The 12719-nt window shown below is 48.1% G+C and overlaps 1 protein-coding gene across 1 annotated transcript; it reads left to right on the plus strand.

Annotated features, from left to right (window-relative positions):
• The first annotated feature begins 326 nt into the window (after positions 1-326).
• Positions 327-2385, plus strand: LOC123185168 (glucan endo-1,3-beta-glucosidase 3). The gene is made up of 4 exons (XM_044597147.1): positions 327-396; positions 490-1782; positions 1874-2131; positions 2243-2385. Exons 1-4 carry the CDS (start codon positions 327-329, stop codon positions 2275-2277), a joined length of 1656 nt encoding a protein of 551 aa, XP_044453082.1. The 3' UTR covers positions 2278-2385.
• The last annotated feature ends 10334 nt before the right edge of the window (positions 2386-12719 follow it).

Consider the following 12719-nt stretch of genomic DNA (forward strand, 5'->3'; position numbering starts at 1 on the left):
TAGCCGTTGGAATCTGCACTAATGGACACATCAGTGCCGGTTCTGTTACAAACCGGAACTAATGTGTCTCACATTTGACCATTTTTCTACTAGAGCAGCATCTCGACTGACCCAAATTTAAAATTCAAGCGGCTTGGGTATAGGTAAAGTGAACTAATTCACATTATCCCCCTACTGGCGGCCATTTAAGCCTCTCCACTAGAGCCAATGTGAGGGCGTGCCACCCTCCACTGACGATCCTCCATCCTGGCCTTGTTGCCGCCGGCTATAAATACATGTACGCCTTGTGCTCCTCCCGGCTATCCTCTGATACGCAACAGAACAGCATGGAACTCACTCGCCTGAGCCTCGTCCTACTCTGCGCCGGATTGCCACTGCTCCTCTTCTCGCGTGCAGGTAATCAAATCAAATAGACTTGAGGTTGGTGTCTTGAGGAATACTGTAGGTAGGTGCAGTTTTGTAACAGCGGCCGGCGACGTTTGTTTACAGAGGCAGGCGAGGTGGGCGTGTGCTACGGCAGGAACGGGAACAACCTGATGGACCCAGCGTCGGTGGTGCAGCTGCTGAAGAAGAACGGCATCACGTCGGTGAGGGTGTACGACACCGACCAGGGCGTGTTGGACGCGATGAAGAACAGCGGCATAAAGATGGTGGTGGCGGTACCCAACGAGATGCTCCCGTCCGCGGCCGGGGACCCAGACTGGGCCATCCAGTGGGCCAACAACAACCTGTTGCCCTACTACCCTGCCACGGATATCCGTGGCGTCACGGTAGGGAACGAGGTCTTCAAGCAGGCAAGCGAGCATACGTCGCACCTCGTCCCGGCCATGAAGAATGTCCAGGCGGCGCTGGCTGGCCTGGGCCTCGCCGACGCCGTGAAGGTGACGACCCCGATTGCGCTCGATGCGCTGAAGGTATCGTTCCCGCCGTCCGAAGGTGAGTTCAAGGACGACATCGCGCAGTCGGTGATGAGTCCCATGATTGATTTCTTGGCGCAGACAGGCTCGTACCTCATGGTCAACATCTACCCGTACTACGCGTATGCGTCGTCCAATGGCGCCATGGACATCAACTACGTGACCTTCCGCCCCAACGGCGGCGTGGGCGACAGTCGGAGCGGCCTCACCTACTATAGCCTATATGAAGCCCAGCTCGACGCTGTGTATTACGCGATGGAGAGGCTGGGCTCCTCCAGCTCCAGGAACCACACTAAGAAGATGAGAGTGCTGAGGGGAGGAAGGCGTGCCCCGAAGCCCAAGGTGCCCGCAGTAGGCGGGGAGTCGAGCCCGGGAGGGTGTGCCTACTGCCCACAGAGCCTGGGCTTCACAAAGGCGGACGCCCAGGCCTACACCAACAACCTCATCAAACTTGCGCTCTCCGGCGCCGGCACCCCCCACCGCCCTGAATTCGACATCTCCGTGTACATCTTCGAACTTTTCAACGAGAACGAGAAGCCGACTGCGGAGGAGCAAAACTACGGCCTGTTCTACCCCAACGGCCAGCCGGTGTATCAGGTCGACTTCGGGGCCGGCGACAAGTCCAGCAGCTGGTGCGAGGCGAACGCAGCGGTCGGGGACGCACGCCTCCAGGCGGCGCTGGACTGGGCGTGCGGCAACGGGGCAGACTGCAGCGCCATCCAGCCCGGGAAGCCTTGCTACGAGCCCGACACCAAGGTGGCGCACGCCACCTACGCCTTCAACGACTACTACCAGCGCAAGGGCCGGGCCGGCGGCACGTGCGACTTCTCCGGCGCCGCTTCCATTGTCTACCGGCAACCAGCAGGTGAGCTTCCGCTTCCGCTCCTTCTCCTAGTCAATTAAGTTGTTGTCCAATACCTGATGATCATCGTTTGTTTGCATGCATGCGGTGATAGGCACCTGCGACCCCAAGGCAGGGAGCTGGTGCGTGGCGAACGCGGCGGTCGGGGACGCTCGGCTCCAGGCGGCGCTGGACTGGGCGTGTGGCCACGGGGCGGACTGCAGCGCCATCCAGCCCGGCGCGCGGTGCTTTGATCCTGACACAAAGGTCGCGCACGCGTCTTACGCATTCAACGATTACTACCAACGCAACGGGCGGTCTGGCAGTTCATGCCATTTTGGCGGAGCCGGCTCCGTTGTTCATCAGGCACCAAGTGAGTTCCTGACGCTCAAAACTTATATACTACTCCAGTACTAAGTACTAACATGACGTTTCTGCAAATGAGTTCATCTGATTTAATTAGTGTTTATTCATTTGTTTGCAGAGATCGGAAACTGCGTGCTGCGATCAAGGGCCTGAAGACCTGAACCGACAACTGGTAGCGAAGACCAAAGGCTAGGCTGGCTCCTATCTATTACTAGCTTGGAATAATGAACTCAACGCTCTACTACTTCGTATCAAAGTGTCTCAAAGAAAGAAAGAAAACCACTTCGTATCAAAGAAGTATATAGCCAGTTTTCTGCTGTAAAACTAGGCGAATAAACCCATGCTTACGTCTTATATAACGCCATTATGGTATCTTTGCTGCTCATATTAGAGCAACTCTTGCAGAGTCACCAAAACTTGAGCCGCCATCCACCATATGAAGCACACTTCAAAATGTTTTTTAGGTTGCCAGGCTTGTGCACAAACACGGAAATGCCAAATGGCAGCCTCCACAACATTCATTCTATTTGTTTTTTTTCATTTGCTTCAAATTTATAGAGGCAATTTAAGCGACACTTAATCTAACCAAACATTGAATAAACACGATAACTAACGGACTAGCTGCCCGTCCTCCTCCCCTTCGTCTCCCGTCCAGACCTCTAGTCCGCCTCCCCTCCCGCCGTCGCCGGATCCCAGCTGGGCAAAGCCCGTGCGGGGGGATGATGGCGGCGGCGGGGCGTCCCTTCGTCGCGGTTTGGAGGCGTGGCTGTGACGGTGGATCTTGAGTGGGCGCCTCAGGATGACGTGTGTGTGGCCATGGCGCCGGTCACGCAGCGATGAAACCTCCTCTACCTTTGGTTGTCTTCATCGTCGGTCCAAAGAGATCTGGTCGGTGGGTGTTGCCTTGCGGCGGCTTCCCGGCGACGGATCAAGTGGAGGAGGAGATGGTGGCCTAGCTGCTGAAGCGGGTGAGGATGCCACCATCGTCGGTGGCGCCCGCGGGTGTCGTTTTCCTCGCTGGAGGCGACGTTGGGGGCGTCCCTCGCTCCATTGTTTCCGGGGAAACCTTAGATCTAGAGGAGGCTACCATTGACGGTGGCGTCCGTGGGCGTCGTAGCCCTCGTTGGAGGCGTTGAGGGGCCTCTTGGATCGGATGATGGCGACGTCTTCGTCGTCACCCCCATGGGGGCATCATCTTTGGAGAAATTCATCAGCTGGACGGACATGTGGACGGCTTGGTGGTTGGGCGTCGGTAGGTGGTGGAGAGGTGCTTCATCCTACACATCGATGACGGTGGATCTCGGCGGCGTGGCGCCGTGGAGACTCGGCGTCCGATGGATGGCGATGGACTCGTGCAGGAGGATGACGCTGTCTGGCGTCGTGGTGGCGTCGATGGCAGAAAGGCCTGACAAGGTCGATGCGTCAGTATCTGATCTGAGGATGGATCGATGGATAAAGGAGGTGACGGCAATTGCAGCGTGCGCATGTGGTGCCCACTGAAAGTGTGTCGGACCGGTGTGTAAGCCAGTCCAGGTATATGGCTTGGATGGGGCTGTCGTGGTTCTAAGCCTGACACTAGAATAGGGGGGGTAGGAATGTAGAGGCAAGATCCTAGCTATGGAGGAGCTGTACACGCGAGTTTTACGAGTTCAGGCCCTTCTCGGAGGAAGTAACAGCCCTACGTCTCGGAGCCCGAAGGCGGTCGACTGGATATATGCGTGCGAATTACAAAGGGTGCGAACCCTTGTCTCGGAGGAGGGGGGTGGCTTATATAGAGTGCGCCAGGACCCCAGCCAGCCCATGTTACAAAGGGTTCGATGTACATTAAGGCAGGGCGTTACTGGTAATGCTAGTAATAAAGAGATATAAATGATCTTTAAGGTTGCAGAGTGAATGACCGACCGTTTGTTGGGCAATGTAGTAATTTCAAAAAAATTCCTACGCACACGCAAGATCATGGTGATGAATAGCAACGAGAGGGGAGAGTGTGATCTACGTACCCTTGTAGATCGACAACGGAAGCGTTAGCACAACGTGGTTGATGTAGTCGTACGTCTTCACGGCCCGACCGATCAAGTACCGAAACTACGGCACCTCCGAGTTCTAGCACACGTTCAGCTCGATGACGATCCCCGGACTCCGATCCAGCAAAGTGTCGGGGAAGAGTTCCGTCAGCACGACGGCGTGGTGACGATCTTGATGTACAACCGTCACAGGGCTTCGCCTAAGCACCGCTACAATATTATCGAGGATTATGGTGGAAGGGGGCACCGCACACGGCTAAGAATATGATCACGTGGGTCAACTTCTGTGTCTAGGGGTGCCCCCTGCCTCCGTATATAAAGGATCAAAGGGTGGTGCGGCCGGCCAGGAGAGGGCGCGCCAGAAGGAGTCCTACTCCCTTCGGGAGTAGGATTCCCCCCCTTTCCTAGTTGGAATATGATTCAGGAGGGGGGAAAGAGGAGAGAGAGAGAAGGAAGGGGGGGCGCCGCCCCCCTCTCCTTGTCCTATTCGGACTAGGGGGGGAGGGGCGCGCGGCCCAGCCCTGGCCACTTCTCCTCTCTTCCACTAAAGCCCACTAAGGCCCATATACCTCCCGGGGGGTTCCGGTAACCTCCCGGTACTCCAGTAAAATACCGATTTCACCCGGAACACTTCCGATATCCAAATATAGGCTTCCAATATATCAATCTTTATGTCTCGACCATTTCGAGACTCCTCGTCATGTCCGTGATCACATCCGAGACTCTGAACAAACTTCGGTACATCAAAATGCATAAACTCATAATATAACTGTCATCGAAACCTTAAGCGTGCGGACCCTACGGGTTCGAGAACAATGTAGACATGACCGAGACACGTCTCCGGTCAATAACCAATAGCGGAACCTGGATGCTCATATTGGCTCCTACATATTCTACGAAGATCTTTTATCGGTCAGACCGCATAACAACATACGCTGTTCCCTTTGTCATCGGTATGTTACTTGCCCGAGATTCGATCGTCGGTATCTCAATACCTAGTTCAATCTCGTTACCGGCAAGTCTCTTTACTCGTTCCGTAATACATCATCTCACAACTAACTCATTAGTTGCAATGCTTGCAAGGCTTATGTGATGTGCATTACCGAGAGGGCCCAGAGATACCTCTCCGACAATCGGAGTGACAAATCCTAATCTCGAAATATGCCAACCCAACATGTACCTTTGGAGACACCTGTAGAGCACCTTTATAATCACCCATTTACGTTGTGACGTTTGGTAGCACACAAAGTGTTCCTCCGGCAAACGGGAGTTGCATAATCTCATAGTCATAGGAACATGTATAAGTCATGAAGAAAACAATAGCAACATACTAAATGATCGGGTGCTAAGCTAATGGAATGGGTCATGTCAATCAGATCATTCACCTAATGATGTGATCACGTTAATCAAATAACAACTCTTTGTCCATGGTTAGGAAACATAACCATCTTTGATTAACGAGCTAGTCAAGTAGAGGCATACTAGTGACACTCTGTTTGTCTATGTATTCACACATGTATTATGTTTCCGGTTAATACAATTCTAGCATGAATAATAAACATTTATCATGATATAAGGAAATAAATAATAACTTTATTATTGCCTCTAGGGCATATTTCCTTCAGTCTCCCACTTGCACTAGAGTCAATAATCTAGATTACACAGTAATGATTCTAACACCCATGGAGCCTTGGTGCTAATCATGTTTTGCTCGTGGAAGAGGCTTAGTCAACGGGTCTGCTACATTCAGATCCGTATGTATCTTGCAAATCTCTATGTCTCCCACCTGGACTAGATCCCGGATGGAATTGAAGCATCTCTTGATGTTCTTGGTTCTCTTGTAAAATCTGGATTCCTTTGCCAAGGCAATTGCACCAGTATTGTCACAAAAGATTTTCACTGGACCCAATGCACTAGGTATGACACCTAGATCGGATATGAACTCCTTCATCCAGACTCCTTCATTTGCTGCTTCCGAAGCAGCTATGTATTCCGCTTCACACGTACATCCCGCCACGACGCTTTGTTTAGAACTGCACCAACTGACAGCTCCACTGTTTAATGTAAACACGTATCCGGTTTGCGATTTAGAATCGTTCGGATCAGTGTCAAAGCTTGCATCGACGTAACCATTTACGATTAGCTCTTTGTCACCTCCATAAACGAGAAACATATCCTTAGTCCTTTTCAGGTATTTCAGGATGTTCTTGACCGCTGTCCAGTGATCCACTCCTGGATTACTTTGGTACCTCCCTGCTAGACTTATAGCAAGGCACACATCAGGTCTGGTACACAACATTGCATACATGATAGAGCCTATGGCTGAAGCATAGGGAACATCTTTCATTTTCTCTCTATCTTCTGCAGTGGTCGGGCATTGAGTCTGACTCAACTTCACACCTTGTAACACAGGCAAGAACCCTTTCTTTGCTTGATCCATTTTGAACTTCTTCAAAACTTTGTCAAGGTATGTGCTTTGTGAAAGTCCAATTAAGCGTCTTGATCTATCTCTATAGATCTTAATGCCTAATATGTAAGCAGCTTCACCGAGGTCTTTCATTGAAAAACTCTTATTCAAGTATCCCTTTATGCTATCCAGAAATTCTATATCATTTCCAATTAGTAATATGTCATCCACATATAATATCAGAAACGCTACAGAGCTCCCACTCACTTTCTTTGTAAATACAAGCTTCTCCAGAAGTCTATATAAAACCAAATGCTTTGATCACACTATCAAAGCGTTTATTCCAACTCCGAGAAGCTTGCACCAGTCCATAAATGGATCGCTGGAGCTTGCACACTTTGTTAGCTCCCTTTGGATCGACAAAACCCTCTGGTTGCATCATATACAACTCTTCTTCCAGAAATCCATTCAGGAATGCAGTTTTGACATCCATCTGCCAAATTTCATAATCATAAAATGCGGCAATTGCTAACATGATTCGGACAGACTTAAGCATCGCTACGGGTGAGAAGGTCTCATCGTAGTCAATCCCTTGAACTTGCCGAAAACCTTTTGCGACAAGTCGAGTTTGTAGACAGTAATATTACCGTCAGCGTCAGTCTTCTTCTTGAAGATCCATTTATTCTCAATTGCTTGCCGATCAGTGGGCAAGTCAACCAAAGTCCATACTTTGTTCTCATACATGGATCCCATCTCAGATTTCATGGCTTCAAGCCATTTTGCAGAATCTGGGCTCACCATCGCTTCTTCATAGTTCGTAGGTTCATCATGATCTAGTAGCATGACTTCCAGAATAGGGCTACCGTACCACTCTGGTGCGGATCTCACTCTGGTTGATCTACAAGGTTCAGTAGTATCTTGTTCTGAAGTTTCATGATCATCATCATTAGCTTCCTCACTAATTGGTGTAGGTGTCACAGAAACAGGTTTCTATGATGTACTACTTTCCAATAAGGGAGTAGGTACAGTTACCTCGTCAAGTTCTACTTTCCTCCCACTCACTTCTTTCGAGAGAAACTCCTTCTCCAGAAAGTTTCCGAATTTAGCAACAAAATTCTTGCCTTTGGATCTGTGATAGAAGGTGTATCCAATAGTTTCCTTTGGATATCCTATGAAGACACATTTCTCCGATTTGGGTTCGAGCTTATCAGGTTGAACCTTTTTTCACATAAGCATCGCAGCCCCAAATTTTCAGAAACGACAACTTTGGTTTCTTGCCAAACCACAGTTCATAAGGCGTCGTCTCAACGGATTTTGATGGTGCCCTATTTAACGTGAATGCGGCCGTCTCTAGAGCATATCCCCAAAATGATAGCGGTAAATCAGTAAGAGACATCATAGATCGCACCATATCTAGTAAAGTACGATTATGATGTTCGGACACACCATTACGCTGTGGTGTTCCGGGTGGCGTGAGTTGCGAAACTATTCCACATTGTTTCAAATGTACACCAAACTCGTAACTCAAATATTCTCCTCCACGATCAGATCATAGGAATTTTATTTTCTTGTTACGATGATTTTCAACTTCACTCTGAAATTCTTTGAACTTTTCAAACGTTTCAGACTTGTGTTTCATTAAGTAGATATACCCATATCTGCTTAAGTCATCTGTGAAGGTGAGGAAATAATGATATCCGCCACGAGCCTCAATATTCATCGGACCACATACATCTGTATGTATGATTTCCAACAAATCTATTGCTCTCTCCATAGTACCGGAGAACGGTGTTTTTGTCATCTTACCCATAAGGCACGGTTCGCAAGTACCAAGTGATTCATAATCAAGTGGTTCCAAAAGCCCATCAGTATGGAGTTTCTTCATGCGCTTTATACCGATATGACCCAAACGGCAGTGCCACAAATATGTTGCACTATCATTATCAACTCTGCATCTTTTGGCTTCAACACTATGAATATGTGTGTCACTACTATCGAGATTTAATAAGAATAGACCACTCCTTAAGGGTGCATGACCATAAAAGATATTACTCATGTAAATAAAACAACCATTATTCTCTGATTTAAATGAATAGCCGTCTCACATCAAACAAGATCCAGATATAATGTTCATGCTTAATGCTGGCACCAAATAACAATTATTTAGGTCTAATACTAATCCCGAAGGTAGATGTAGAGGTAGCGTGCCGACTGCGATCACATCGACTTTGGAACCATTTCCCACGCGCATCGTCACCTCGTCCTTAGCCAATCTTCGCTTAATCCGTAGTCCCTGTTTCGAGTTGCAAATATTAGCAACAGAACCAGTTTCAAATACCCAGGTGCTACTGCGAGCATTAGTAAGGTACACATCAATAACATGTATATCACATATACCTTTGTTCACCTTGCCATCCTTCTTATCCGCCAAATACTTGGGGCAGTTCCGCTTCCAGTGACCAGTCTGCTTGCAGTAGAAGCACTCAGTTTCAGGCTTAGGTCCAGGTTTGGGTTTCTTCTCTTGAGTAGCAACTTGCTTGCTGTTCCTTTTGAAGTTCCCCTTCTTCTTCCCTTTGCCCTTTTTCTTGAAACTAGTGGTCTTGTTGACCATCAACACTTGATGCTCCTTCTTGATTTCTACCTCCGCAGCTTTCAGCATTGCGAAGAGCTCAGGAATAGTCTTATTCATCCCTTGCATATTATAGTTCATCACGAAGCTCTTGTAGCTTGGTGGCAGTGATTGGAGAATTCTATCAATGACGCAATCATCTGGAAGATTAACTCCCAATTGAATCAAGTGATTATTATACCCAGACATTTTGAGTATATGCTCACTGACAGAGCTGTTCTCCTCCATCTTGCAGCTATAGAACTTATTGGAGACTTCATATCTCTCAATCCGGGCATTTACTTGAAATATTAACTTCAACTCCTGGAACATCTCATATGCTCCATGGCGTTCAAAACGTCGTTGAAGTCCCGATTCTAAGCCGTAAAGCATGGCACACTGAACTATCGAGTAGTCATCAGCTTTGCTCTGCCAGACGTTCATAACATCTGGTGTTGCTCCAGCAGCAAGCCTGGCACCCAGCGGTGCTTCCAGGACGTAATTCTTCTATGCAGCAATGAGGATAATCCTCAAGTTACGGACCCAGTCCATGTAATTGCTACCATCATCTTTCAACTTTGCTTTCTCAAGGAACGCATTAAAGTTCAACGGAGCACGGGCCATCTATCTACAATCAAACATAAATATGCAAGATACTATCAGGTACTAAGTTCATGATAAATTTAGGTTCAATTAATCATATTACTTAAAGAACTCCCACTTAGATAGACATCCCTCTAATCCTCTAAGTGATTACGTGATCCAAATCAACTAAACCATGTCCGATCATCACGTGAGATGGAGTAGTTTCATTGGTGAACATCACTATGTTGATCATATCTACTATATGATTCACGCTCGACCTTTCGGTCTCCGTGTTCCGAGGCCATATCTGTATATGCTTGGCTCGTCAAGTATAACTTGAGTATTCCGCGTGTGCAACTGTTTTGCACCTGTTGTATTTGAACGTAGAGCCTATCACACCTGACCATCACGTGGTGTCTCAGCACGAAGAACTTTCGCAACGGTGCATACTCAAGGAGAACACTTCTTGATAATTAGTGAGAGATCATATTATAATGCTACCGCCAATCAAAGCAAGATAAGATGCATAAAAGGTAAACATCACATGCAATCAATATAAGTGATATGATATGGCCATCATCATCTTGTGCTTGTGATCTCCATCTTTGAAGCACCGTCGTGATCACCATTGTCACCGGCGCGACACCTTGATCTCCATCGTAGCATCGTTGTCGTCTCGCCAATCTTATGCTTCCACGACTATCGCTACCGCTTAGTGATAAAGTAAAGCATTACAGCGTGATTGCATTGCATACAATAAAGCGACAACCATATGGCTCCTGCCAGTTGCCGATAACTCGGTTACAAAACATGATCATCTCATACAATAAAATTTAGCATCATGTCTTGACCATATCACATCACAACATGCCCTGCAAAAACAAGTTAGACGTCCTCTACTTTGTTGTTGCATGTTTTACGTGGCTGCTACAGGCTTAAGCAAGAACCAATCTTACCTACGCATCAAAACCACAACGATAGTTTGTCAAGTTGGTGCTGTTTTAACCTTCGCAAGGACCGGGCGTAGCCACACTCGGTTCAACTAAAGTTGGAGAAACTGTCACCCGCTAGCCACCTTTGTTCAAAGCACGTCGGGAGAACCGGTCTCGCGTAAGCGTACGCGTAATGTCGGTCCGGGCCGCTTCGTCCAACAATACCGCCGAACCAAAGTATGACATGCTGGTAAGCAGTATGACTTATATAGCACACGTTCAGCTCGATGACGATCCCCGGACTCCGATCCAGCAAAGTGTCGGGGAAGAGTTCCGTCAGCACGATGGCGTGGTGATGATCTTGATGTACAACCGTCGCAGAGCTTCGCCTAAGCACCGCTACAATATTATCGAGGATTATGGTGGAAGGGGGCACCGCACACGGCTAAGAATATGATCACGTGGATCAACTTCTGTGTCTAGGGGTGCCCCCTGCCTCCGTATATAAAGGATCAAAGGGGGGTGCGGCCGGCCAGGAGAGGGCGCGCCAGGAGGAGTCCTACTCCCTTCGGGAGTAGGATTCCCCCCCTTTCCTAGTTGGAATAGGATTCATGGAGGGGGGGGGGAAAGAGGAGAGAGAGGAGGAAGGGGGGCCGGCCCCCTCTCCTTGTCCAATTTGGACCAAGGGGGGGAGGGGCGCGCGGCCCATCTCTGGCCACCTCTCCTCTCTTCCACTAAGGCCCACTAAGGCCCATATACCTCCTGGGGGGTTCCGGTAACCTCCCGGTACTCCGGTAAAATCCTAATTTCACCCGGAACACTTCCGATATCCAAACATAGGCTTCCAATATGTCAATCTTTATGTCTCGACCATTTCGAGACTCCTCGTCATGTCCGTGATCACATCCGGGACTCTGAACAAACTTCGGTACATCAAAATGCATAAACTCGTAATATAACTGTCATCGAAACCTTAAGCGTGCGGACCCTACGGGTTCGAGAACAATGTAGACATGACCGGGACACGTCTCCGGTCAATAACCAATAGCGGAACCTGGATGCTCATATTGGCTCCTACATATTCTACGAAGATCTTTTATCGGTCAGACCGCATAACAACATACGTTGTTCCCTTTGTCATCGGTATGTTACTTGCCCGAGATTCGATCGTCGGTATCTCAATACCTAGTTCAATCTCGTTACTGGAAAGTCTCTTTACTCGTTTCGTAATACATCATCTCACAACTAACTCATTAGTTGCAATGCTTGCAAGGCTTATGTGATGTGCATTACCGAGAGGGCCCAGAGATACCTCTCCGACAATCGAAGTGACAAACCCTAATCTCGAAATACGCCAACCGAACATGTACCTTTGGAGACACCTGTAGAGCACCTTTATAATCACCCATTTACGTTGTGACGTTTGGTAGCACACAAAGTGTTCCTCCGGCAAACGGGAGTTGCATAATCTCATAGTCATAGGAACATGTATAAGTCATGAAGAAAACAATAGCAACATACTAAACGATCGGGTGCTAAGCTAATGGAATGGGTCATGTCAATCAGATCATTCACCTAATGATGTGATCCCGTTAATCAAATAACAACTCTTTGTCCATGGTTAGGAAACATAACCATCTTTGATTAACGAGCTAGTCAAGTAGAGGCATACTAGTGACACTCTGTTTGTCTATGTATTCACACATGTATTATGTTTCCGGTTAATACAATTCTAGCATGAATAATAAACATTTATCATGATATAAGGAAATTAATAATAACTTTATTTTTGCCTCTAGGGCATATTTCCTTCACCATTGTCATCCTGAGTGACGTTAGGCCTTCTACACTCCGAGTGGTTTCTCGTATTGTCGAGTGGTTTCTCTAGGACATCTGCCGTGACAAAACCACGACAGGAATCTTTCAGCATTTTGGATCCATCAAAGAACATGGTCCAGTGCTCCGAGTGAACTTGAGTCGGCAATTGTTGTTCAATCCAGTCGGCGAGGAAATCTGCTATTGCTTGGGACTTAATAGCT

Source organism: Triticum aestivum, chromosome 2A (genome assembly GCF_018294505.1).
Source record: "Triticum aestivum cultivar Chinese Spring chromosome 2A, IWGSC CS RefSeq v2.1, whole genome shotgun sequence".
In the NCBI taxonomy this organism is placed as follows: Eukaryota; Viridiplantae; Streptophyta; class Magnoliopsida; order Poales; family Poaceae; genus Triticum; species Triticum aestivum.

Coding starts and splice junctions, on each gene's coding strand:
- LOC123185168 (XM_044597147.1), top strand. CDS start 327: ATGGAACTCACTCGCCTGAGCCTCGTCCTACTCTGCGCCGGATTGCCA. Junction 397..489: donor GCTCCTCTTCTCGCGTGCAG/GTAATCAAATCA, acceptor GTTTGTTTACAG/AGGCAGGCGAGGTGGGCGTG. Junction 2,132..2,242: donor CGTTGTTCATCAGGCACCAA/GTGAGTTCCTGA, acceptor ATTTGTTTGCAG/AGATCGGAAACTGCGTGCTG.